Genomic DNA, 26,570 nt, shown 5'->3' on the forward strand with positions numbered 1-26,570 from the left:
TTTCATGGAAGAGAAGTAGAGACGTATGCCCTTGCCACCACCTGTCTCCGCATTTTGGTTATTAATAGACATTTACTGTGGTAATATGATTGGAAAGGTGTTTTTCAATCCAGTGAAACCGACACACGCTGTACAGGGTCTCCTACTGAAACAGCATAGTTTTTCAAGGCACGCTGTACCCTACAACATATGCAACTTACTGTAGCTTGCTCTTAAAGAATTTAAGAATTTAAAATAATTAAAAGAATCAGACATAAGTAGTAAAATTCTATTAGTATAAAATGCTGAAGGAGGAGGGGGAGGAGGAGGAATAGTAGTACAAAAAATACAGCATGGCAACAAATGTAGAGGCTGCACCTAGTCAGAGGTTTAAAAAGTATGAGCTTTTTACCATGCAAATTGATTTATGGAATAAATATAATCTACCTCTGACACTGGGAGCTGCTAGGGCTAAAGCTAGAACAATTGTGTCTAGTAATAATTTAAGTAAAATGTTCTTGAAATGCTGCTGTTTTTCAATTCAATGAGCTTAGTCTGTAATTGTTCATCACCCATAGATAAATGCAAAAGGTAGAATTACAAAACCAAAAATAGCCTACAGGTATTTTTCTAGTTAATAATAGTTCTATTAAATAATGTAGCATCTAAAACATCAAAATAATATGCAGCCTGCATTTGATACAGACCATCACACCATTTGTTGTCCTACTTAACAAAACTATGATTTTATCAGGAAAAAAATAACAAATTAAACCAATTATATTATTTCAGGTAATTATGACTGTAAAGCAGCTTCTGTTTTGTTGTTATTGTTGTTCTGCTGAAAAGATACCCTTTCTCCCAAATCACAGAATATATTTAAATGCTGCCATATCTACGTAACTAAACAAATATTATGGAAGGATTAAAATATACTACATATTCTTTATTTTCAAATTCTTATTTTTTAACATCTTCTTTTAAGTAAAACATGCAAAAAAGAAGCAAGACAAAGAGAAAGGAAGAAATACATATACATACATAAATATCGGTCATAAAAAGATTAGAAAAAAGTTTTTTTAAAAAAAGGCAAAACAAAAAAGATTTTAAAACTTTTTTTAAAAAAAAGGGCATTCTAGTAGCTCCTCCCTTCCCTATCTTTCCTTACCCAAGCTGCATGATGTTACCTATATGTTACCTAGCCCACTGATGTTACCTAGTTGGGTAATGAAACATCTGCAGGCAAACCATCATGCTCAGAAAGCACCAAGAATTCCACAGTTTAGCTCTGAGCTACACATATTCTCTTTTATTGGAACCATTCCTGCTTGAATGTTGTTAGACTTCTGCTGTGAATATATGTCATATTCTTCCATTTTAGTCTCCCAGTTTTTCAAATACAGTGGTACCTCGGGTTACGAACGCCTCTGTTAACAAACTTTTCGGGGTACGACCAGCTCCAGCCGCAAAAATTTACCTCGGTTTGCGAACTCCGCCTCGGGGTACGAACAGGATACGCGGCCATTTTCCCTCCCGTGACACGGTCTGCGGCCATTTTTCCGCCCCTGACACATGGTCCCCGGACATTTTTCCACCCAACACGTGGTCCGCGGCCATTTTCCGCCCCTGACACGTGGTCCGCGGCCATTTTCTGCCCATGAAACGTGGTCCGCGGCCATTTTTCCGCCCCTGACATATGGTCCGCAGCCATTTTCTGCCCCTGACACATGGTCGTAGGGAGGGGGACTCTCCCTCCAAGCAAGAGTCGCCTTCCTGTCCTCCACGCCAGAATGGATTAACGGTAATTACATTGAACCTTATGGGGAAATTTGCTTCGGGGTACGACCAATTTGGGGTGCGACCAGAGTCACAGAACGAATTAAGTTCGTAAACCGAGGTTCCACTGTATATTCTTGATTCTTCCAGTAACTCTTCAGATCATCCAAAGTATCCATCTGTCCAGTAAGACCAAGAAGGTAGGCTCTCCCTGGTCCCTTATCTCAGGAAATGTCATCAGAGAGGACCATGGAGGTCTTCCTAATTCTACCTCCTTTTCTTTGGAGCAGCATTTGCCCTGAGATTTGACTGGCCCCCAAACCCGCTGGGACTTAGAAAAGCCATTAAAACCTAGCTGTTTCAGCAGGCCAGTAGGCCCTGGTAGCTGTTAACTTATGAGGTAGATTTCTCCCAGTATAAATGTCTGGTTGAGAGATTATTGCTATTATGTTTTTTCTATAGCTATTATTATTTTGATCTTATATATGGATTATGGGTTTGTAAACTGCTGAGTCAGTAGCGACTGGAGTGGCATAGAAAAGCAAGCATAGTAAAACAAATCAATAAACAGCTTTTGAAAATTCATCTAGAAGATGAATAAGGGGCTTATTTCACACAGACATTACACCATTCATTTAATGTATGAACCTACAATTCTAAAACTGTCCATCTGAGGTTTATTTGCAAACCATAGTTTGTACTGTGATTTACCATTATTTCATATTTATCAATTATATTTATGTAAGGCCATGTAAAACTTCTCTGCTTTCATTTGTTTTACTAAATGAGAGCAGACAATGAGATACAAATTATGGTTTGTTTGTTGTATATGTGGAAATCCAAACTATGCTGTGGTTCATAAAAACTGATTCTAATAAATTATAGCTTATAGACGTGAACTATAGCTTAATGTGAAATCCTATTTATTCCTATTTGGCCTCTCTGATAACTAGCATTTGTGATGACCAGCAACATTTTAGTTTCAAACCCAATTACAGGTAGTCTTCACTTAACAACCGTTCATTTAGCAACCAAAGTTACAACGGTGCTAAAAAGTGACTTACAACCAGTGCCCGAAGTCACAACCATCACACACCCCCATGGTCATGTGATCGGGTTCTGGGCGCTTGGCAACCAGCTCGCACTTGCAGTGTCTCAGGGTCATGTGATCACCATTTTCAACCTTCCCAGCCAGCTTCTGGCAAGCAAAATCAATGGGGAACCGTGTGATTCACTTAACAACCATGTGATTTGCTTAATGACCACATGACTCACTTAATGACTGCATCACTTAGCAACCTAAATTCTGGTCCCAATTGTGGTCATTAACTGAGGACTACCTGTACCAAAATTTATTGCCTATTTCAAACAAAAACATTTTTACATACTTCCCAAAGAGTGGTTGCTTCAGCTTTGACATCATTTTCACATTCCAGCAATTTATATCTGAGAAAATAACATTAATTTTAAAAACTGTAAGATTCACACAAAGGCCACTGTTAAAGAGCTGCCAATAATGACACAAGGAGTAAAACTCTTGCCCCAAAAGTTTCACAATATAGAGGCCACATATAATTTAAGCTTAATATTACAAAGCTCAAAATCCTGTAGCTGGAAGAATGGCTTCCAGTAATTTTCACGTTAACTTTGTGGTACAGTAACCAATAATAAGTACTTACATTCAGAAACATTTTAGTGTTTAAAAGAAAATATCTTTACTTCATTTAGTCTCATTTCAGAGGTCACATGGAAGTGTCTTTTTTTTTTTTAATTTACATCTTCAGGAAGTGCAGAGAAGTGGAAAGAAAACTCAGCAAGTCTAGTTTTATAATACACGTGCTTAAGCACAGAGCCAACCCTCTGCTGTCCTCTTCTAGACTAAAGTCTGCAAGGTCCAATGGAATAATGACTTAGCTGATGTTATTGTTCCAACAACCCAAGGAAGTTTATTCTCCTTCCCCTCAATTAGTATTTAGATTTTAAAAGATTTGGGTGTTGCATTTTGATTTAGATCATTTTAATGACTTTGGAATTATAGAATCCACATCTTTAGCCCCATAATACCAGCTAAAAATGACAGTATCTGCTCAGCACTGCTCAGCAGCGGTGAAGTGCATGCTGAACTGGCTGTAGCCTCTATTACTACCATCTTCCCAAAGATACCCTGGAAAACGAAGGTATGGCAGTAAAATCCTTGCAGCCAATTCAGAGGCCTTCGCTAACTGTCTGTGAATGCTTTTCCATTCTGGGTGGTACTTGATACAGAGAAAATAAAGGGGAAACAGGAAAGGGCACCAACTGTATCATTTCTGCTTAGTGGACGGCACTGGAGTTTTGTCTGTATCTTTGAAACGCCAGATCTGTTTTAACAGAACTCCACCCTAATTTGCAGCAGTACTTGACTGAGCAGGCATCCAAATGGGAATCTATTCTCCTTTTGTAAGTGAGAGGGAGGGGAGGACTAGCAGCTCCAGAAATTATCCTTCACTCTCCCTTTACCACGCAACATTAAAGAGAGTCTTTTAAAATATAATTATATTGAGATGGGCATGCCACTCAGTAAAGCAACCTCCTTTGCCAGCCACATATGCCCGCCGCTTAACGAAACAGCATGGATAACCGCCTACATGGTACTCTTTAAAAAACAGAAATAAAAACAAGAGGGATCTTTTTGTCAAAATTGCTTGATGCTTATGATGTAAAGATGATAAGCAACCAATGTATGAAGTTCTGTCTTCAATTCTATTCAGGTCAGATGGTCAGAACTTTAACACAATACTTTTCATGAACAGTCTTGCCTTCCTCTTGTCAAACAAATAATGTACTTTCAATGATTTTAAGAGTCATTAAAATTTAAAGTTTATTTAAAATTCAAATGTTTTCAGTGGATGTACTGAAAGTTTGAGTGAAAAAAAAATCAAATTGGAAATCTGCCACCAGTCCATTATAATCTCTGCATTTCTATTTCTTGCTTCCTTTTTTCTTCATGAAGTTCCTTATCAATCTGGAAAAAAACTAAAAACCATGGGTTTTAGTAACAGATGCCCAAGGGTGTAGTTAAATTATTAATAATGTTATATTTTCCTGAGACATCTGTTTTTGAAATATTTTACTCTAATGTTGTACATAATTTTTCTCTGTTTACATTAATTCTTGAGACAAATTATTGATAGATCAATAGGAACATTTTCACTTTTCAGGTCAACTGACACAATTTATACTGAAACTGTAGACTGAAGAGCATAGGCATAGTGCATAAACCACAATGATGTCAGGCGGTGCCATTTTCTCTTAAGGTTTATCTGCTTCGCCACTTGAGGACACAGAATGTTGTTGTCATGGGAGATAGGGGACTATTGGATATCATTTGCCCACTGCCCTTATTAAAAATTCACACACCCCCTTTGATACCTTGCATTGTTACAATCTCCTCTATACTAGTGACATGTATTTGTCTTATACCCCTCTCCTGTAGCAGAAATTCTATGACAATTATTGTTATAAATTTAGAGACCAAGATCCAGTTTGGTAATAGTTATGGTACCAGGCTAAAAACTGGGAGACCAGGAGTTCTAGTCCAACCTTATGCATGAAAGCCAACCGGGTACCTTTGGGCTGGTCACATTCTCTCAGTCCTAGGAAGAAAGCACTGGCAAGCCACATCTGAAAATTTTGCCAAGAAAACTACAGGGACTTGTCCGAGCATTCAACAGGAGTCAATACTGACCTGAAGCCCCCCCCCCAAAAAATTAGAGACCACACTTTACATACTACAAAAGTCCATAGAGCAATGTTCAGACTTAAAATAGCCTCCAAAATAAATAATTAAACACTTCACTAAATAGCAGGTGACAGCAAAAGGAATTAAAGGGCTGGGTAAATAGGCAGATATAAGCAACTAGTATAAATATTAAATATGTTATCCATATGATAAAGCAGGATAAATTTCCATTGTAGCATAAGTCAGAAAGTACTATTACTATTCTCTTTTTAAAAATAATTTAGTTTGATTATTTATAATCATATATCAATATATATCACTATTTAAGTATAGTATTCAAATAATTCTAGTAGAATCTTAATTTGGAGTAGTAAAGACATTTAAATAAAGTTGCAACTTTAAGATACCTACTTGAAAATGAACCTCATTGCAATAACTGATTTAATCCTAAATAAGTAAGAATAGGAATATATAATTTTTTTTCTGGCATATAAATGCTTATTTGCTTGCTAATGCCAAACAATTGTTTATACTTGGCAGACAGAATTGTTTAAAAAATATTGAAAGTTCAAGTCCCACTTAAATGATGAACATTCTTGGAAGGGTCAGCAACAATATTAAAATACAGCATTTTGGGCTTCCAAAATATTATTTGTAGCTTTTTGCAACCATTAAACATAACATTAAAGGATAAAATATATGAAAAGAATTAATTGTTTTAGGCAACCTACCTTCCAGAACAGCTCATATGCATGAAATCTCTAATTTAAGCTGCTAAATTAAAGTCCTTGAGATTGGACTATTGCAATGTGCTTTACATGGGACAACCCTTGAAGACCATCTGGAAGCTACAGCTGGTTTAAAATGCAGCAGCACAAGCAGTAACAGGCAATGCTTGTTATGTCCATGTGTCATTGGTTGCAGTCCAGCTTCTGAGTACAATTCAAGGTCAACCTATAAAGCTCTTCATGGCATGGGGCCTGGTTATTGGAAAGACTGTCTATCTCCAGTTGTTTCTGCCTGCCCAGTGTGCTCAGGCAGAGTAGGTGTGCTTCAGGTCCCCTCTATTAAATGTTGTCACCTTGTAGGACCAAGGAAGCATATTTTCTCTTTCACTGTAACGGTATGTGGGAACGACCATGGGAGACAGAGGGAAGAATGGTTGGATAAGAGGCAGCTTAGCCCGCAGCAGGAATGTGAGAGTGGCAAACCTCAGAAGGGATCCACCTTAATTTCTTAGGCTGTAAAGGCAATAGGGGAGAAATGCACTTTCAGACTTGCAAGATTCTGTTAATGTAACCTTGCAATAAAGTAGAATTAGTTCATCTGGGTGTGCTTCTTGTCTGGACTACCTCACAAGGCTGACAATCACAGACCCTGCACTCTGGAATAGCATCTTACAATATAGCTCCCACTCTCCAAGTCTGTCTTAAGATCTGGCTCTGTCCCCAGGCCTGGGGTTAGGGTGACTCCAGGGCCCCTATTGTGTTATTTAATGTTATTGCTGTTGTTTTGTTTGGGAAGTCATGTTTTATTATGTTTTTAATTGTATTTTAATTATGTATTTGATATATTGTAAGATACCCAGAGTCTTCTTGGAATTGGATGGCCTTAACAAATCAAATCAATAAATAAAACTATTGTGCTGATGTATACTTGTGAGATAAATTATTATGTTAATGACATTTTACGGAATGGGGGAGAGGAAAAATGATGCTTTCCAAAGGCTTATTACAAAAATACTTCCTGAATTATATATTGCAGGACCAAAAATAAGCAGGAAAAACAAATCAGAACATAAGAATAGTCACATTGGATGATCAGACTAACTAAAATGTTGGTTTCTATTCACATTGCACTGAATCATCTCACTCGCAAAACTTCTTCCCCTTAAAGAAGAAGCTTTATCTTTGTTCCTTTCTTTTTATTGCAGCAAATTGGGATAAGTTTGTGGAATCTGGTATTTTAATGTAATAATTAACTTTAAAAGTGGTTAAAAGGAATTCTTCCATGTAAACAACCCTGTACAATGCTCCATAGCAAATCTTCTGAACCAAATACTCTCTAAATACTTATTAAAGAAATGTATGCCACAATATTATTTTTGTGAATACACACACACACACATATTAATTGCAGTTTGTGCTTTTCACTTTACATACATACCCAAGTTTCACTTCCATATAATGAAGTGGGCAGAAGTATGTTCTTACAAAATCTGTCTCTGCTCTTTTTGATAAACTCATTCTTTCCAACAAACCACATGCTACCTACTCACTTTCTGTCATCATTGACATGTCTTAACATTTCTTCATCCATTTTCCTATCTTTAGTTAGCATTCTATGAAGGTACAAACATTCATTTACCTGCATTAGTTTTTTGTCATTTTATTCCATTTTTTAAATTCCATTCACACCGCAGGAAGCTCTTTGTTTACTGTACTTTATCCTCTTCCAAAGCAATTTTTTATTTCCATCAACTGTAATTTTATGCTATGCAGGCTAAGATCACTAATCTAGAGACTTGTAAGCCAATGTACTGCTGCCTACATCCCACCAACAAAGAAGTACATGTAATGCACTGATGAACACAAGAAATCTATTTTTAAAAAATAAATTAATATATTCTTATCTGGAAAGATCACTTATTTTGCCCTGATTTTGTTAGTCAAGCTAATGAACATGTGTGTATTTCCTTTGTAGAGAATAGCCAGAAATTGGGGAAAGATGTCACCTACCACACATCAGATCTCTTGATAAGCCCTGTGCTACTCTGTTAAACCAGCAAATGATATAAACTACTAATTTCCTATTATATTTTAGAATAGGTTCAATCCCAGTGGTAAAATGAAGCAATTCAGAATCTACAGAAGTGTTAAAAAGAGAAGTTAAAAGTCTTTAAGCAATCTTTGGGTGCACTTCAACAACTGTTTTGTTGATTATCACTGTGAGTGTTTATATATTATAGACTACTGTAAAATACCTTGGATTTTTTAAAAAAAAATTGAAGAGTGGCAGAAAAATTACTTTTTAAAAATAAAAGTGTATTTGGTCCATGCTGGAAGCTCCTGCTTGAGTTCAGGATATAATCCTCCCTTCCTGTTCTGTTCCAGTCTGTCTTGTTATTTTCTTGGACTTACCTTTTTTTAATGAGGCTCCATTTGATATTTTTAAGGATGTTTTAGTCACACTTTCAGACATGTCCAGGATGATTAGTTCCTGAAGGTATTTAAGCTCTTTATCATACAGCACCTTTTTACTTTACTTCATATCCCAGTTTTGATACACATCAAAACTTTTTAAATAGAAGAATAGTTCAGAAACCAAGAATCCAATATTGCAAATCTATCTGATATGGGAAAGCCTCCAACTATATATATGCTGGTTTATGTATATGTGCCTCTGTATACAGTATGTATGTATGTGCATATATGTGTATGTTGTTACTATTATAAGCCAAAAATCAATCCACTGCAGGATAAAGTCCTCATTACTGAAGAACACTGAGGTTTTTCAATTTTCCAATCTAGGGTTGAGGGAGTATGACAGGCCCAAACTCATCCAACCAGCTTCTGACACAAGAAAAAACTAGTACCCGGGCCTCCTCACTTCTAGTCAGGTATCTGAACCACTAAACCACACTGGCTCTCACTGTGTGTGTGTGCACGCGTGCCTGTGCGTGCAAGCATGCATATATACATTAAAATACGCAACAGAGGAATAAACATATTGTCTTTTACTGCATTTTTACTTCTGCAATTGCAGAAATGCAAGTTTAAGACTACATTACTCGTAGTAATTAATAAATATGTTACAGATTGTACTGATTTCAACTCTTGCTGATCTAGGTTGCATTGCTGAAGCATTACCTTTTAATATGTTCATTTCACAGAAACCATCAGATTCCTGCATGAAACTCAAAGAAAATATAACAACAGCTTCATTCCTGTCTTTACATCCTAGCCCCAGCTCTGTCTTTGTCCAAACAGCTGAAGAGACAAGGAAACAGATGGTGGAGAAAATGTGCTATGGGTTGAGATAGAAAAAGGATTCCATATTCTTAACAAATATCAATGGAAAAGTTGAGGAAAAATACTATAAAACTGGTTCTATGATTTTGAAACCATTTCTACCGTCACTGGAAATCAATATAATTTGATAGCTTATAAAAACAACAGTCATTGCTAGGTTGAGAGAACCACTGTGTACTATAGGAATGATCCAGAAATTACAGAATCAGTAAAAAGGACTACTGGAAATATTCCCAAACTGAGAAACACAGCCCTTAGGTGGAAGGAAGGGGGGAATGCAATATGACTCCCCCCCTTTTTTAGAAAAATAATAGCCATGAATATATTAAAGTATTATTTAAATGAAGACCTAACAGATTGGGAAGACTGGTGGTAATGGGCGAGAGGGAGAGAAGCAGTGTGAAGACTGGGACTGGGTGGACTGATGGGAAGATAGAAGATTATGGAAGACTGAGTAAAGGTAGGTGTAAAATGATGAATGGATTTAATGGACATTGGGGGGTCAGGGAGGTGAAGGTAACCTAAAAAAATAAAAAAAAAGTTTGGGAATCCCTCTGCTAGTGTAAATACTGTAAGCATTAAGAATCCATATTTTTTAAGTAACCATCCCCCAAATACTGGAAAATTATGATTCTTTCAATCAAAATGTACCCATCTCATATTTTTCTAGAAAAAACAGAGTAACATATTTTTATCTGAACACATTTTTCCACTTCAAAATATGCTTTTTTGGCTATTATACTAAATAATAAATTAAATTGAGGAATTAAAACTAATTTTCTTAAAATATGACTGAGGCCATATATGATGTATTTTTAACTACTGTACTTAGAAAATGCTTATAAATATACATGTTGAGTATTAATAGTCACCTTGTCTACACATTCAAATACACCAAGTATCACCAAACAAAGGCAGCTTTAGATACTGGCTATCGTTCATGGATGACGAGGGTAACAAGGCAGAATATTGCCTTCTATAAAGACCCCTCAAACTTTAGATCAGAATCTTTCAACTTGGAGAAACCAGGAACTGAACCTGGAATTTTTATATACAAGAACAATAAGCTCTGCATCTGTGCTACACTCATGATGTAGTCCCAGACTTTATTCAACTTCCTAGGCTTTGTTATAGTTACTCAGATAAGGGATGTATAATTTCTTCTAGCTGAAATAGCCTATAAATGATAGGCTTAGATCACAATCAAAGTTATTTCACTTTAATTTAAAATTAAACATAGTATACTCCAGTCTGTAATAATTTTCCCTTCTATCACAATTTGATAACCATTTTTGACAATCTCCAGGAGCTGCATCCAGCATTTTGGGTTGGATCAACATTATGATCCAAAACTTCCATATTTACTTTTGAGATTGTTTGCTTAATTAAAAAGGAAGCTTGCAAAATCATATTCTGAATTGAATATGAAATTTCAGGGAAAAATAAAAGCATTCTGAACCTGAGCAATTGGAAATAAGCAAATTTTTATTTCTGATAATTTTGAGAATGCTAATCCTGCAACAAATAACAAAACTTGTCTTCAGAATAGTAGGGAAAAAAACAAAGTTATTGCAACAATTCGGTATTAGCCATGTGATTCATATATTAAAGTCTCGTTTCCTATAGATTATCAGTATAAATATATCACAGACATAGTTCATGTTTAATTAAAAAAAAAGAATTATACATGATGAACAATTTTATGGTTTTTACTGTAGCAACAACAGCTTAGAGGCAATTTCCTATGATATCACCAGAAGAGCACATCTGCTTAAATTTGGATGTCTGTATCCTGGCAACAGAAAAATATACACTTCTCCCCATCAAAGTATGTTATATTTCAAATCTGTAAAAACTTGGTCTCTACAGTTATTTGCTGTTCAGATTTTCTGACAGTAATTAAATGTTGAACTATATTCAACTATTTTTATTTTGGGAGAAGTGAAGTAACTCAGATTCCTTTAAACTACTTATTACTGCTTTTGAGTAAAATACATGATGGTGGGAGGAAGAACCAGCCTAGATTGGCAACCCTGAGATTTTATTTTATTTTTTAAATGCTAACTGGAGATATGAATATTAATACACACATGCAAGCAGGAAGTGCCACACTCAGCAGCAGTTGCAACTGTGAATAAAACTTCATTAATTACACATTCAAAATAGCCTTGTACTTGCAGCTGGAGTATCTGTGTAAGGGTTTTATCAACCATCAGGTTATTATCCAAATAATTAAAGGATATTATAACAGACACAGGATTTTGCATTTCAACTCAGTGTTTCTGAGTCTCTTAAAATTCTTTATTAGGCTAAATAGTTAAAAATCAAAAAAGCAAGCAAAGGAAAGCAAAGTAAAACAACTTTATTATCATCTCAGGACAGCATATAGATGTAAGATCCGTTGTAATTCATAAATACAATGGTAAGAGAGGATACAAAAAGCCATACCGAATAATCGAAAGAAGGAATCTTTAATAAAACTCCAACTTTGTAGGATAACATTGTGGTTGGAACATGATCTTCCCCCCAATCCTGCTTTTGACTTTTGCAAGGCATTAAAAACTTGGCTTTGCCGTCAAGCCTGAGGCCCTGATAGTGTGGGCGAGTCCGCTTCTTGGTTATACTGATTGTGAAGTATTGTGATTGTTCTCAGCTGTTATTTTATGTTGTGTTATGTTTTTAATTATTGTGGCGTTTATTCTGTTTTTATTTTGCTTTAATTGTTAGCTGCCCAGAGTCATGTATATGAGATGAGCAGTCATATAAATTTATTAAATAAATAACATTCTCATACCTGTTAGATCAGGGTTCCTCAACCTCATCAACTTTAAGATGGGTGGACTTCAAGTCCCAGAATTCCTCAGCCAGAATGGATGGCTGGGGAATTCTGGGAGTTGAAGTCCACCCATCTTAAAGTTGCTGAGGTTGAAGAACCCTGTGTTAGATAACATTTGGCCACACTGTGGGTGACAGTGGCCCTATGGCCAAGAATCATATCTTCTTGGCAGATCTTTTATGAAGTGTCTAATTAATACAGCATGCAAGTCCCTATAAAGCACAGTACAGTAGAACTTGTCACATATCCTCTATAGCTTCAAAATCAAACAGGCAGAGGTGTTCATGGTAGGGAGTCTCACTGTCTGCCATCAGTGACAGCTAAAGGCAGCGCATCAAGTCTATCTAGGGCAAATAGTCCGCCAATGTCCATAATTTATTAGGGATTGGCAATAGTCAGCTGGCATGGCCCTGAAGGTAAACCTTCAGGATTTATATTGCCTTGGTGAAAAATCAGAAAAAGGAGATAAGGAAAAAATTGTGGATAATGTTTCACACTATGGCTTTATCAGCTGCATTCCTTACATCCTTTGTAAGCTTGCAGCTAATGTTGTTTAGCGTAGTAAAGGTAATAAAATCCTGTGTGGATTTTTGTTTTTTAGTTTTCTGATGTCCAGCATGGCTATATAATCTGGAGAACACTGCATTTTAGTTATTTACAACAAGATTATGCCAAGAAACATCATCTTTACTTGGACTTTATAACTATTAGGGATGTTAGGTATGGTTTTGACTGACTGGTAATTTAAGATATTGATAATCATTCTGCTTTTCATCAGCAAAATACCTGCGTACATCACATAAAATGGAAAGAGTCAATTTTCATTGCTGGGATTGGTATTTAGAACAATCTGGCCTTTATAAAACAAATGTTTGTGTATTTGCCTCCTGGCTTACTTGCATGGGTCCCTTGCTGTAAGTCAATACCACTTTACCATATTTTCTACAAGATATAATCCAAATTGCATTTCTGTTGTCTTACACACCTCTTAGGAATGCAGCTGATATAGCAAAGGGTTTAGTATCAGCAACCGTTTTTCTTCACCTTCATTAGTGATATTTAACTATTTTGCCCAATAAAGTGTTTAAGAAATTCAAGAACAAGTACTTTGTTAAAAATTGGTGTCCTTATGAAGGTGCTTCTTTTGTGGCTTTTTAATTTTGAGTTCTCCCATGATTAAAAAATGATTTAATGTTGGTTTGCTGTTCTTGCCTTTTTACGTTTTACAGAAAACAAGGCCAGGAAAGTTGTCACAGCATTAAAATTCTCTTGCTACTGAGAACTTCTCTGCTGTTGCCCCCGCCCTTTGGAATATTCTCCCTCCAGAGGTGTGGCAGGCCCCTACCCTCCTGGCTTTCCAGAAAGGATGAAAGACCTGGCTCTGCCAGCTTGCGTGGGGTAACAATAATCTTATCCAATCCAGAGGGTGGCTGGCACCTTGATGACACTCCCTGAGTAACTGCCAATTTAATATCTATCCTTAGATCTATTTATTTTCTATTTATTAAGATTATTGTATATTGTAATTTTAATTTTAATTGATTTTAACTGTCTTGTAAACCACCTGGAGTCGTTTCAATGAGATGGGCGGTGACAAATTTGATATATAAATAAATAAAACTTGTAGAAGTAGAATAGGGGACATGATTGACTCAAAATCTCTGCAATCTTAGAAACCCCCCTAGCAATATAAAGGTTTAACGTTTTTTCTTTGTTAACCCTTTCCTCCTACATATCCTTTTACCTGTAATCAACTAATTTACCTGACATACAGTAATCCAGCCTAGAAATGGGCCTAAACTTGCCTGTTATTTCAGAAAGCGAAATAAATCTCTTTCACTGAAATGGAAACCACAGAAAACAAAGATTGATCAAAGTTACCAAATCCACACAAGAGAAAAAAGTCCTCTTTTTTCAATTATTGTAGTTCCTGGTTTCATATAAACTATTATTCCATCACCTATATGATTTTTTAACTGCTGCTTAACAAAGGATATATTTCAACAACATAGCAGGAGAACAGCGTGTATTTCACGATCATCAGCGCAAGTCAGCCAGGGTCTCCCCACCTTACCATCCTTTCTACCTGAGTTCTGGGATATGTGTCTGGATAGAACTCTTGAACAGTGTTGTTGTTCTTGAACAGTGAGATGGCCCTCCTTACCTGGAATCTGGATGGGAGAAAACAACTTCTTTTTGCTAGGAATAAGCTTTTTAATAAATGGCTACATTTTTCCCTTTTAATCAAGATTGCCAGGTCCAAACAGTTTTGGAATGTGTGTGCTTATACAAACCAAACACTGGAGCAATAAAAAAATAAAGGATTTTTATTTAAATAAAAGCAGCAAAGTAAGTATTTGGGAAAAAATAGATTAGCTGATAGATTAGAAGCTGAATTCTGTTGTTTGGAATCAGGCAGCATCAAATAAATAAATAAGAAATGTCACAATCATTAACCTGTAAAGAAACTTGGAAAACAGTCAAAGAAAGAGAGGTACGGAGAACAGAAATGGGTGTAGCAGCACCCACAATGAGCCAAGCAGGGCTGAACAGAAATAAAAGTTCACTGGTACATTTGACTATACTGTATTTTCCTGACTACTTTAATTTATTGGAGTCAGTTCTCAACCCAGGGCCAGTCAGAAAGCATGTGTTTCTAAAGTCCTCTGCTGCTTTCAGGACCCCAAACAAGACTATGGGGAACAAGGATATTTCTAACTCCTATCTTCTACCTCCCACCCACTAAAATCCCACTTTGTCTGTAATAACAAGAAGACTGTGACTTAGCTATAAAGGAGTTACAGCCAACTAGCTGGTAGGTAGGCTGCAAACTTAAGAGTGATCAGTTAGCTTGAAGGCCTCTAGATCTATTACAAACAGTAACGAAAGACATCAGAAAATCTAATGCATAATACAAAAAACACAAACAGGTAGCTGTCTTTCTTTTATGGGTTTGGCTAAAGCATTATTCAGGCAAAAATATTTTCTAAGCACAATTACGTTATATTTTGCATTGTACAATTCTGAGATATTAATAATGTTGATTTGATAATAAATATTATGCAAATAATATGTCTTTGATGTAAACAGAGTATAAATAATCTGAGCATCTCCAGTCTGTGAAAAGCTTTTAACAGATCTTTCCAATACAGTAGCAGCAGCAGAAAAATTCAAGTTCCAAGGGATGGTTTTTGCTACTGTAAATGAGTAGAAACTTATACTATTTAAAGTAATTTAAACTAAAACATTTTGCAGCAACCAAGACTTCTAATTAATTTTCTATTTAATCTATTTAATTTAAAGCTTAATTGATTTTTTTTATTAGGCAATGAAGTCCCAAAGAAACTGTGCTGTGATACTGTGAACTAGTTGAACAATTTACTTTAGCCAGAAGAAACAATAATGAATGAAGGTATGAATACACTGTACTGTTATCAGATGCTATTAATTCCAATTTATATTTCTCATAAAATATAATTTTAGTAAATTAGTGCATGCAAAATGGCTAGCTTTACAGCACAAAAATTTGAGAAGAGTTTCAAATGAAACTTTCCACTCTACATTGTGTACTATGATCAATATTATTAATCATGAATTATAACAACTAAAAACTGGGATACCTAAACAAAATCTCAAGTTTTCTTGTTTTCAGTCCCTGGTGTCCTCAAGATCATACATCAAAATCTGACAGTAAACCATCTAATAACAGTTTCATAGTTTTGGTAGAAAGCTAAAAGAAGTAAGTGCCTCCATAGGTTCATGCATTACATTAAGATGTAACACAATTTGTTTCATTTTGGCTTCAGAATTGTATAAACCCAGCCACTGTGATCAGTAAACTATGGTTTGGGGTTTAGCAAAGTGAGAATACAGACAATTATAGTGTAGTCAGTAAACCACAGTTAAATGAATCATGGCTTAAAGCAATGTACAAATTCCTTCTATTCCTTGGCCTCATGTTTTGAATTCTCATAGCACATTGCATTTCTTGGCTTCTGGCAAACCTTAATTTACCATGTCATCCAAATTGACAAAATACAATTATCACTTGCCCCCCAAACTGTAACAACAAACTAGTTTCAAATCATGAACATTCAGATGTAACTATATGCTGCAAACCTGGATTTAACTAAGTAAATGAAGTATGTGAAAGGAAGAGGTGGAGGCATCTGCAGGATGTGGTTCCTTTGTCAAAATTCCAAAACAGCATCACACCGTAAGCTCCACCCCTTTTGTATGTGATATACAAAGGGGGAAGAACCTGAGTCATGACAGTGCAATGCTGATTTCATCATTTGCCTCCCCTTGACCCATCCACAAACACTTCTGGGAAGGAGTAAATGGGACCCCTACAATTTGCCACTATATGTGAACCAACACCATATCATTGAAGATAATGTTTTTGTTTTGCTTTTGTTTTTCAAAAATAAATCCAAGCACTTGGCACATTTTAGAGATCTAATTTATTTCACAAGTTACTTCTTTTCACACACAAAATAAAGGTTCATGTATGTTGATAAGTTCTAGTCTAAAATCCAATACTTAAAAAATTTCTGCATTGGCTGCACATTGAAGATATTTACTTGGCTTCTGCCTTTACTGACACTCTATAAGCCTTTCAAGTTAAAGGGAACCAGAATAAAATTATGTAAGTCCCATATAAGAATAAAAATTCAGATCAAGATAGGCCCATCTTTTGTGTTTGCCATGAACAATGTATATTTTTCAATGTCAACTAAAAAAAGTGCAAATAATATACAGAGTCAGACTGACAAAATGGTTTTTGCTATTCTGCAAATATACATCCTGTGAATTTAAAAAGCACTAAACTTCAAGAGTATTTCTCTTTTTACAAAAGTAATTTTTGTTTTTCGTTTTTTTTTTTACAAAAGTAAATATCTTAGTAGGATCATGAAATCTGAACTTACATACCTCTTATGTGAAATATTTTACAGATCTGTAGTACTTGTATTTCCATTTCTAGCTATAATAGCATAATATTCACCCTGAAAAGGCTATCAAACTATACTAACAAAAGCCACAGTTTTTGATTAAAGCAGGCAAGCATAATTAATGTTGACACACTGGAGAGGGACGTCTGTTTAACACTGGTTAAATTATTTTCCTGAGAAAAGAACAGATGTTGGAACACTAATACTGTCATAATGTGATATTGCTGAAATACTATTGATATGTGAGAAGTTTTATGTAGCTGATGGGCAGCTCCAAAGACATGACACTACAAGCTCATAATACTCATAATACAGTAGCTACCAACTGCATCAGCAGACTTTAAAAAATAATAATAATAAAGCAATCATAGTTCGATATATTTCCTGCCAAGATAAAAAGAGCATTTGCTCCAAGATTGGGTCCATCTAGGGCAGGGTTCAAACATGCTGTGACTGCTTGGCACCATATAATCTTTAGCTGTTTCACCACGGAGAAAAACATTCCTCAGCTCTTTTGTTTTTTAAAAAATAAAAATGGAACAATTGCAGTGAAAATTAACCAATTATTGAAATTACGTTCCCATAGCAGTAATAAAAAGTTTACAAAAAATGCTAATAATTTCATTTGTAGCTGAAGCTATTAGTTATTAGTCAGCAAATATAGTTGTTTCTTAAAACACTACAGCACGTGCTTACAAATGCATTATATTAAAGTCCAAACTTGGGAATACCAGTTAAGTTATATATCCAATCATTTAAAAACACACACACATACATATATGCTCACAATTCTGAAACTGTGATAAAATCACATGACTGACATGTAAACATGCCAGTATCTCAGAAACTGAAGGAAAGCAAAATATTTTAAAAATTACCAGATGGCAGTAAAATATTACTCTTTGTGCATTAGAGGTAGTTGTATTATTAACTGCCCATAATATTTGTGTCCATAAATGGTACATAACATACAATCAAAAGCACTGATTTATCTTTCAATATAGTGTTATATATTGTTTAGGCTTACAACACTTGGATAATAAAAATAAATTTCTTGCCTGACGGTAATTTAATTCATGCTCAAGGCATTGGTACAAAGACATTACAAGCTCTGTCTTTAAGCAAAGCCATATTGCAAATTACCAAGACAATTTAACTCAGAACTACATTAATGCTACCCCTTCACTGAAATATATTTTCATTTAACTGTCTGGTTAGATGTTTGACTAATTTACAAGGGGGAAGGCATATTACTATGTCCATGCAACTTTTTCCGCCTTCCATAGATGCAGTCATTTATGCATATAAGAACAAGCTAGCCATGCAGTCAGCTAACTTGTGTTCCATCTATACAGTGGCTGTGTTCAATTCAGCTCATGACTGAGTTCACACGCTATGACTGTGCTGCAAAATGCTGTCATGGCACAATTTCAGGCGATATTTGTGGGGGCTAAAAATTGAAATGGAAGTGATTTGTCTTTCAGAAGCCTCCCATTCTCTTTGAATCCTATTTTTATTATTGTGATTGCTATTATTTTGGAGGGAGGATCATACCCCTAGACATTGCCTTTTTACTACTGAATTTCAGCAATATTATTTCAGGATGTAGGGTAGCCACAAAGAGGGTGCTACAGGTCATATGAGGATTGCACACTGTCTTTCCCAGTTACACATTAGTATGAAATGTGATTGATGATTACATGCCATCAAAGCAGTACTGATTCTTAGACAGATCTTCCCCAAGATGATCTGCCCCTAACTTTACACTTCAGCTCTTCCAATGGTGTACCCATCCTCACTGTAACTGCTTCCATTCACCAGGCTGCTGGTCATCCTGTTCTCTTTCCTTCCACCTTTCCCAGCATTATAGACTTCTCCAGAGAGCTAGGTCTTCACTTAATGTTTCCAAAATTTGGTAATTTTGGTCATTCGGACCTTGACTGAACTTTTCATTGATTTGTTCAGTGATCCATTTGCTTGTTTCTTTGCCTATCCATGGTATTCTCAAGAGCCTTCTCTCACACCAAAGTTGAAAAGCATCAATACTCTTTCTATCCAGCTTCTTTAAAGTCCAACTTTCATTTTCATAGAGTGTCACAGGAAAAATCACTGCCTGAATGATTCTGATCTTTGCAGGTATAAACAAATGGCATCTGAACGATCTTTTCTCAGGCCATAATTGCTATCCATCCGATCAAGTGCTATTTTGTGGCATATTTCTTGACTGTTGCTTTATTTACTGTTGATAATCCTAAAAGGTAAAAGCTATTACCACTTCACTATCTTATTGCCAATTCCAAAGCTGGTTGCTGTACCTATTATTATTTTAGTTTTTATATTTCATCTTAGCCCCATTTTTGCACTATGCTCTTGACTTTCCTTGCTAGAGCTTCCAGAACATTTGCATTTACAGCTATCAGAGTAGTGTCATGAGCATAGTGCAGTTATTGATTTTTCTTCCTCCAATTTTATGAAATGTACATTTAGACAATTGTGATTTATTTAAGAAACTACAATTAACACCTATAACTTACTACCATGTATGAACTGAGTTTCTCTGTGAAAAAGTACATCCTAGCAAGATAGAATTTGGCAGTAGATGTTTGTTTATTGCAATCAATACACACAGGTATTAATTACACCAACTTCTACTTGTTCACTTTCATTACTGGATGTAAGTGCATAACCCCAAAACATTGAGTTAAATTGACTCCAAATTCATGAGCATATGATGGGAAAGAATGATGAGATGTGATGACTCCTATGGCCAAGTCGCAACACAAAAAAATTGTTGATCACTAACATCTACATATTAGTTGCTAATGTGTCAAGATCGCAGATAACTTCTCCCAATCGCAATAGAAAATACTATGCTGAATTGCAAATAATTTAGCCTGATACACAAGACAGATCCTGCAGTCATCGCTATTGCTACAGCTGGGGATTTACTGTAAACCAGCAGTGCAACCAGATAATTCTTAAATTCAAGCTATTCTAGAGTCAATTCTTATCCTGCTTGAGAAAATCTATTCATGTGGTCACTAAGAGTCAACACCAACTTGATGGCACATAATCAACCAACTTATTCTATTGAAAGGGGAGAGAAAGCAAATACTACTTAACTTGCTTGTGTTAAAAGATATGCCATCTCACCTGCAAATCATATTCAAAGATGAAAGTCATAGATCCCACTTTACAAATTACAGCATATTCAGGAAGGGGAAAAAAAGAAATATGAGTGACATTTACTTCTTTTCTACTTAAAATGACATTAGAACTAATTAGTCAGCTTCAAATATAAATGGATTGATTCAGAAGTCAAATCAATGGTACTTGCTTTCTTGTTTGTACAGACATTATACATTAGAAATAAAAGTAATGCCCCAAATCACAGTCATTTTTCATTCGAAAATGAAATAAATGAAATAAATAAATAAATTTGAAAATGGGTATTTAAGGTGGGCAAATATTTTATAGTCCATCATGGCATTAAGAGGACTTGCAATAACACCAGCATAAGCACCCATGTTGGTGATTCAATTAGCTTACCTTAACTGTGAATATAGCCCACTTCTAAACAGCACATTTAACCAGTTTTAAAATTGGCTTAAAACTAGTAGTGTACACCTATTAAATATAAAAACTTGACTAAAGATTCAATAAAATATATTTACAATACTTGTAGTACTTATAATATAATATAAATAGTACTTGCATATATAAATCTTGAATTTTAATACAAATGCTTCCAGTATTCAAAGCTTTTATGCAAGTAGCTATTAGTAGTAGTAGTAGTATTTTATTATTAGCATGTAGCTAATAATAAATCTTTTCTCCCCCAAACACTCTGGTTTTTCATGCTTGGCCCTGCCTCCTGCCTTTTGGGGTAGCACCTTATAGTTCATGCTGCCACCTTCAGGGAGATGCAGGAAATCATCTCAGTTGGCATCTTCCCCTAACCCTGCATGTGAGAAAAAGTTCTTACATCCAATGCTGCCTTTCTGGCAACTAAAAGAAAAAAAGGAAATAATTTCTGCAATGCAGCCGCCTGGCCTTGTATCATATGCCATGACTATGGGTTTAGCACATCTTCCCCCCCTTTTGGAACACAGCTTCCAAAAGATTTAAGCTGCTATCTTAAACAAGAACAGAAATCCCATAACAAATACACTGAAGAGTCTGTAACTGGGATTCCAGCAGCCCCCATGCTTTCTCTCAGAAGGACATGTCAAGATAACATGTTTCAAAGGTCAGTTTGTGATTATACTTGCCTTAGTCTTGAACTCGTGTTTTGCAAAGAAAAGCACACCCAGGACAGAGATAATATATAGCATCACTATGATAAGCTTTCAGCCACTTACAGAACAAATTGGACATTTCCCATGGCCTCTCCCTTACCTCCCTTGAAAAGGGAGCACATTCACATTAATATATGAAATATATCCCTTGAGATAACAATTTTAACTATACAGCTAACTCTCCTTCTCATGCAGAGCATGCAAATAGTAAGAGAGCATGAAAATAGTAAAAGTTTTATCTAACACAAATGTCTGCTTCACTGAACATACCTACTAGAGCAGGAATGAAAATGCCTGATGTTATATTTCAATTCCCCAAATATAGAATGTTTAATTAAACCATCAAAGTATATGCATTTCCAGAAACACCTTGAGGCCTGAAACCAGAGGATGCTTCATCATGGTGTAATAATAAAGATTATAACAGATTTTGGGGATACTAGAGAGAGGATCACTTAGCTCAGTAATTTTATCAGGGCAAGTCAATCCAGCCAACAGTGTTCCACAGATCATCATAAATATAAGGTATCACAGGCCAATAAATGCTGATTGTTGGTTTTATTAAACATGTTTCTGACTCCAGTTCTCTGATATACAGTATATGGCAATTCTTAGCAAAATCTGATTAGCTTTTTGATACTATACACCAAATCTTGTGGCATAAATCCATTTAGCAGTTGTTTTCCAAAAGGAAGTAACTTTTTGTAACATTATAGTCATTATTATTGAATACTTAAAATTCACTTAAATCCTCTTAAAATGAAAACATTTATCATTTCTATCAAAGAATGGAGGTTTAGACCTTAATGGAAATTTTATATTTAACTTCTTGAAACTGAATCATTGATAAGCGATCTGGTGCTGGTCAGTTGTTTTGTTTTAGACCAACTACTATCAACACCAGCTTGCATGGAAAAGGACTACATGAGTTGAGCAAAAATCTGGAAGGCATCAGTTTACAAACCACTGCTCTGTATCAATAGAGTAGGGGTGGAGAAATATTTAACATGAGTCATTTTCCATGCTAAGTCACAGAAGCAAGGAAAGAATATATTGTATGAATGGAGCATGGCAATGACACTTTCTAAATAATTCCTAAGTCATTATTGAGCTTAGTGGCAATCCTACATTGCCAATCTCAGGTTGTATGATCTTTCCAATGTTGAAGAATAATATTTGCTAACTTCCATGCTCAAAAAATCAGGTTAGATAGACCACGTTAGATAATAAACCAGGTTAGATAGAAAAGATCTAGGGGGTTGCGTTTTCCATACAAAATATCTTAATATGTTACCTGCTTAAAACAATTCAAATATAATAGTATAGGGATATCTCTAAATAAATATTTACACATTTATTTTGCATCTATAAATTAGATGTTTAACCAATACCTACATCAATTTTTACATGAGATTTTTTAAAAATGATATAGTTACATCCTCAAATTAAAAAACTTTCATAGAAAGAAGAGGTATGGTCAAGAAGGACTAGGTACTGAACGAATGTAGATTGAGGCACTCTGTTCATATAAAGAGAATGAATGAAAACTGAACCAGAAAACAAATAAACTAAGGAAGAGTGAATAGGTCAAGAGGAAGGGATAACCAAGACAGTTATGGTTGGATAAAGTTAATGAGATCATGAAAGAGAGAGATGAGAAGTTTAAAGAACAAAATGTGTGAAGCAGTATATGGATCTGGTGACAGCAAGGATGGTTTGCAAAAACAAATGCTATGGAATGGTATAATAAAAACTGTTAAGTAAACTAGAATTGACTATATTTCCTTTTCTCTTTCTTTCATGATGCCTTAATTCTTTGGCTAACTATTTCTTACTCCATTTCTGCTCTTTGCATAACATTGCTTGTTCCAAATGAGAATAGTACCATGGATATGAATGTATAGATATATGTAACTATTTATTTTGTTTTTATGGCAATCTATAATTATTCTTCACATTTCAAAAAAAAAAAAAAAAAACCAGCTAGTTTTAATAGTTATGGCCTATCTTCCAAACTTGTTAGCCTAATAAGCAGGAGGCAGCATTTTAGAAGATTCTTTAATAATGCTTGTTACCCTCTTCACATTAAAGACATGAGGGGGTTTAAGGATGTACAATAATCTAACATGTTGCCATTTGCAAAAGAATACCCTTTTCAAGCAAAGAATAACCCAAAATTATCATAAAAATAAATACAAATAAATTGTGATAATCAGCAGCTTTTTGTACACACTTTTCCAATTATGTATACAGCAACTAACTGGAGTCAACCTTATTTTGGTATTATTCGACCAGTAAGGTGTTGACTAGTCAATTTACAGCCAGCAGCAAATTACTTTGCAAAACAAGCAACAGTTTCCCAGGAATCATAAAACTTCCTTAATTGAAAATACTGTACCTCTTATCATTAAAAAGAATACCTTAGTTACTGGTCAACTTACAATAATAAACGTGCATTTATTTGACTTGCAGCCAGATAACATCCTCACAATGTGGAACAAGAGCAGATGTCTCTATCTAGTTATACATGTGAGTTTGTATAGTATTTGCCTTCAACCTGTCAAATACTCTCAGAACAGCCATCTTTCCTAACAAATTCCTAAAGAACTTTCTATTCTAGGCAAATATAATGATAGGATTCAGTAAGAGCTACAGTCTCTTTTGACTCCTGATAGCCAGCCAAATTCTGAAGCATATGATAGTGCCAAAAATTAGGTGAGTCCCTTTTCATTATTTATCATCATTCTAGGTGACAGTAATGTTTTGTTGAAAGCCATAAATCTTCCCTTTGCAAACTGTACAATCTTTCAGCTGGAGTGAAGAGAAAGCAACTGCCACCTGCCAATTAATTCTCTAGTCCATCTGCCCTGTGCACTGAGTCTGCATATTTTCCACCAATGATGTTGAGCCATGCGCCTTAACTATCTGAGTAAAAGTAAAAGCCTTTAAGTTGCATTTTATCCCCACTAACTATATCCAGATACAGTAATTTTTTAACAACAAAAAAGTGATTTGCACTGCTTCCTTCCAGTATTTTTTTTTTTTAATTTTCCAATGTAGATTCCAGTCCCAGAACTACCTGGTAGATTCCCATCCAAAGCACAGCTAGGTTCAACCCTACTTATCTTCTAAGCTCCTTCAAGGTCAGCCAGGTGCTGCCACCTGCTGAGAATCTTAGCTAACTGGGCTTCCCCGGTTGTGCTATCAATATCACACTGCTCCACCCAGGAGACCCTTTTGTGCATTTTTCTCTCCCTGTCCCCCACGGCTCCCATCTGCCTTCCCACAAGAGCCCTTCAGGTTGAAACCGCAGCGCAGCGGTGTCAAGCTTTCTCCTGGCGGCTGAATGGGGAGGAGGAAATGTTTCGGCACAAAGTTTACAACGCCCTGACCTTTGACCCAGTCACACTCCAACCTGTTAATCACTGCTATCTGAACCCGGAGAGGAAAATACACTTTAAGGAAAACATTCCTTCCTCATCCATTTGAAGAAGGGGAGGCTCTCTGCCTACAATTTGCGACAGAAAGGAGAGAACCGTAACGTTTAACTGCTTGATCCTACACATCTTTATCCTGAAAGCCCACTGTCTTCACTGGGATTTATTCGCTGGTCAACCAGTCTAGGATTGCAGCCTTAAAGGGGGACTTTTTTTTTTTTTGAGGAAAAGAACTTTAAATATGTGGCCGATTCCACTCAAGCTTGCCACGCAAAATCATGCGTGTAGCGAGGGTTATTACTGACACGCAAAACCGGGAGCCCCAAACCAGGTTGTGGGAAAGGACAATTCTCCCGGGCGAATTCATTCGGCTTTCTGGCCAAAGCACAGCCAGCGGCGTCTATGCCCGCGGAAACAAGCCGCAATCCTACCCACACTTAGTTGAGACTAATTCCAACTGGCATCCATGTGGCTTACTCCCGAGTAAACAGGGAATGGAAGCGGGCTGCCCTGCACGCACGCCTCCCAAGATGCCAATACGCTGCCTTCCTGGCGGTAAGCTGGCAGGCAGGCACGCCAAAGTCAAGAGCAGCAGCTAGCGGCAAGTGGTCGGGGGAACCGAGCCAAGAGCAAGCCCTGCGCCCGCACCTGACCAGCCTGACCCCTCCGACGCCTGCCAAGCCAGACACAACGTGTCCTAGCCCAACGACTGCCCTCCTTCCACCTCCACCACCCAGCCAGGAGATGACAGACCTCTGCGAGGGGGAACAAAGCGCGCGGCTCCCCTCTCACTCACCCCGAGCTTCCTGCTGCGGATTTTCACGTAGCCTTGCTTGACTATATCGTTAAAGTTGGAGGCCATGGCCAGGGCGAGCGGGCTGGAAAGGCCCCGCTGCGCGCACGGGATCGTCGCCCACTTCCTCCTCCTCTCCGTCGTCTTCCTCCTCCAGCTGCCGCTGAGTGCCCTTGGCCGCCGGCTCCCGGGGAGCCTCTGGCATCCAGGCGGCGGCGGCTGTGCAGGACCTCTGGCGCGCGCCGGGCACACACTGGCCCAACGCAGCCCGCCCACTCCGCCTGCGGGGCGCCGCGCTCAGCCCAGGAACCTTCCCGGCCGCTGCCGCTGCCGCACTGAGCGAAGCGAGCGGCTGTTTGGACCTCAGCGGCGGCTGCAAGCGCTAGGAAGCGGGAGGAGACTCTTGCCGCGCCATCGTTGCCTGGAGCACGGAAGGAGCTGCTTCCCCGGCTCTTCCCGCAGCTCCCCCCTCCGCAGCCAGCGTTGCTCCTCTGGCACCTAGACGCTCTGGAACTGCTCCCGCCGCACCATCCTCCCTCCAGCGCGAAGGAGAAAGGAGCGGAGGGGGAGGGCTTCCCGCTCGCTTCCTCCTTTTTTCGTCGTCTGCTCCATCACGGCGCATCTCGCCACCCGACGAGGGTGGCTGGGAAAATGTCAGCCCTGCTTCTCATGCCCAAACTCACCTTTCCCTTTTATTTCTTCTCTCTCTCTCTCTCCCCCTCCCTCTCTATCCCCCAGCAGTCCAAG

The 26,570-nt window shown here is 37.0% G+C and overlaps 1 protein-coding gene across 2 annotated transcripts in view; it reads right to left on the reverse strand.

Moving 5' to 3' along the window:
• Nucleotides 1–26,345, reverse strand: part of DOK6 (docking protein 6) — a 220,769-nt gene extending 194,424 nt beyond the window's left edge. For both annotated transcript variants that reach the window (XM_088130757.1, XM_088130756.1), the window contains exon 1: nt 25,827–26,345. In XM_088130757.1, coding sequence (XP_087986883.1) covers nt 25,827–25,892 — 66 coding nt within the window. In that variant the 5' untranslated portion in view covers nt 25,893–26,345. The remainder of the gene's footprint in view (nt 1–25,826) is intronic.
• Nucleotides 26,346–26,570: the final 225 nt, after the last annotated feature.

The sequence above is a fragment of the Python bivittatus genome, unplaced genomic scaffold (assembly GCF_059951505.1).
Source record: "Python bivittatus isolate LINGU-HERP-01145 unplaced genomic scaffold, Pbiv_v1 ctg000840_np1212, whole genome shotgun sequence".
NCBI lineage: Eukaryota > Metazoa > Chordata > Lepidosauria > Squamata > Pythonidae > Python > Python bivittatus.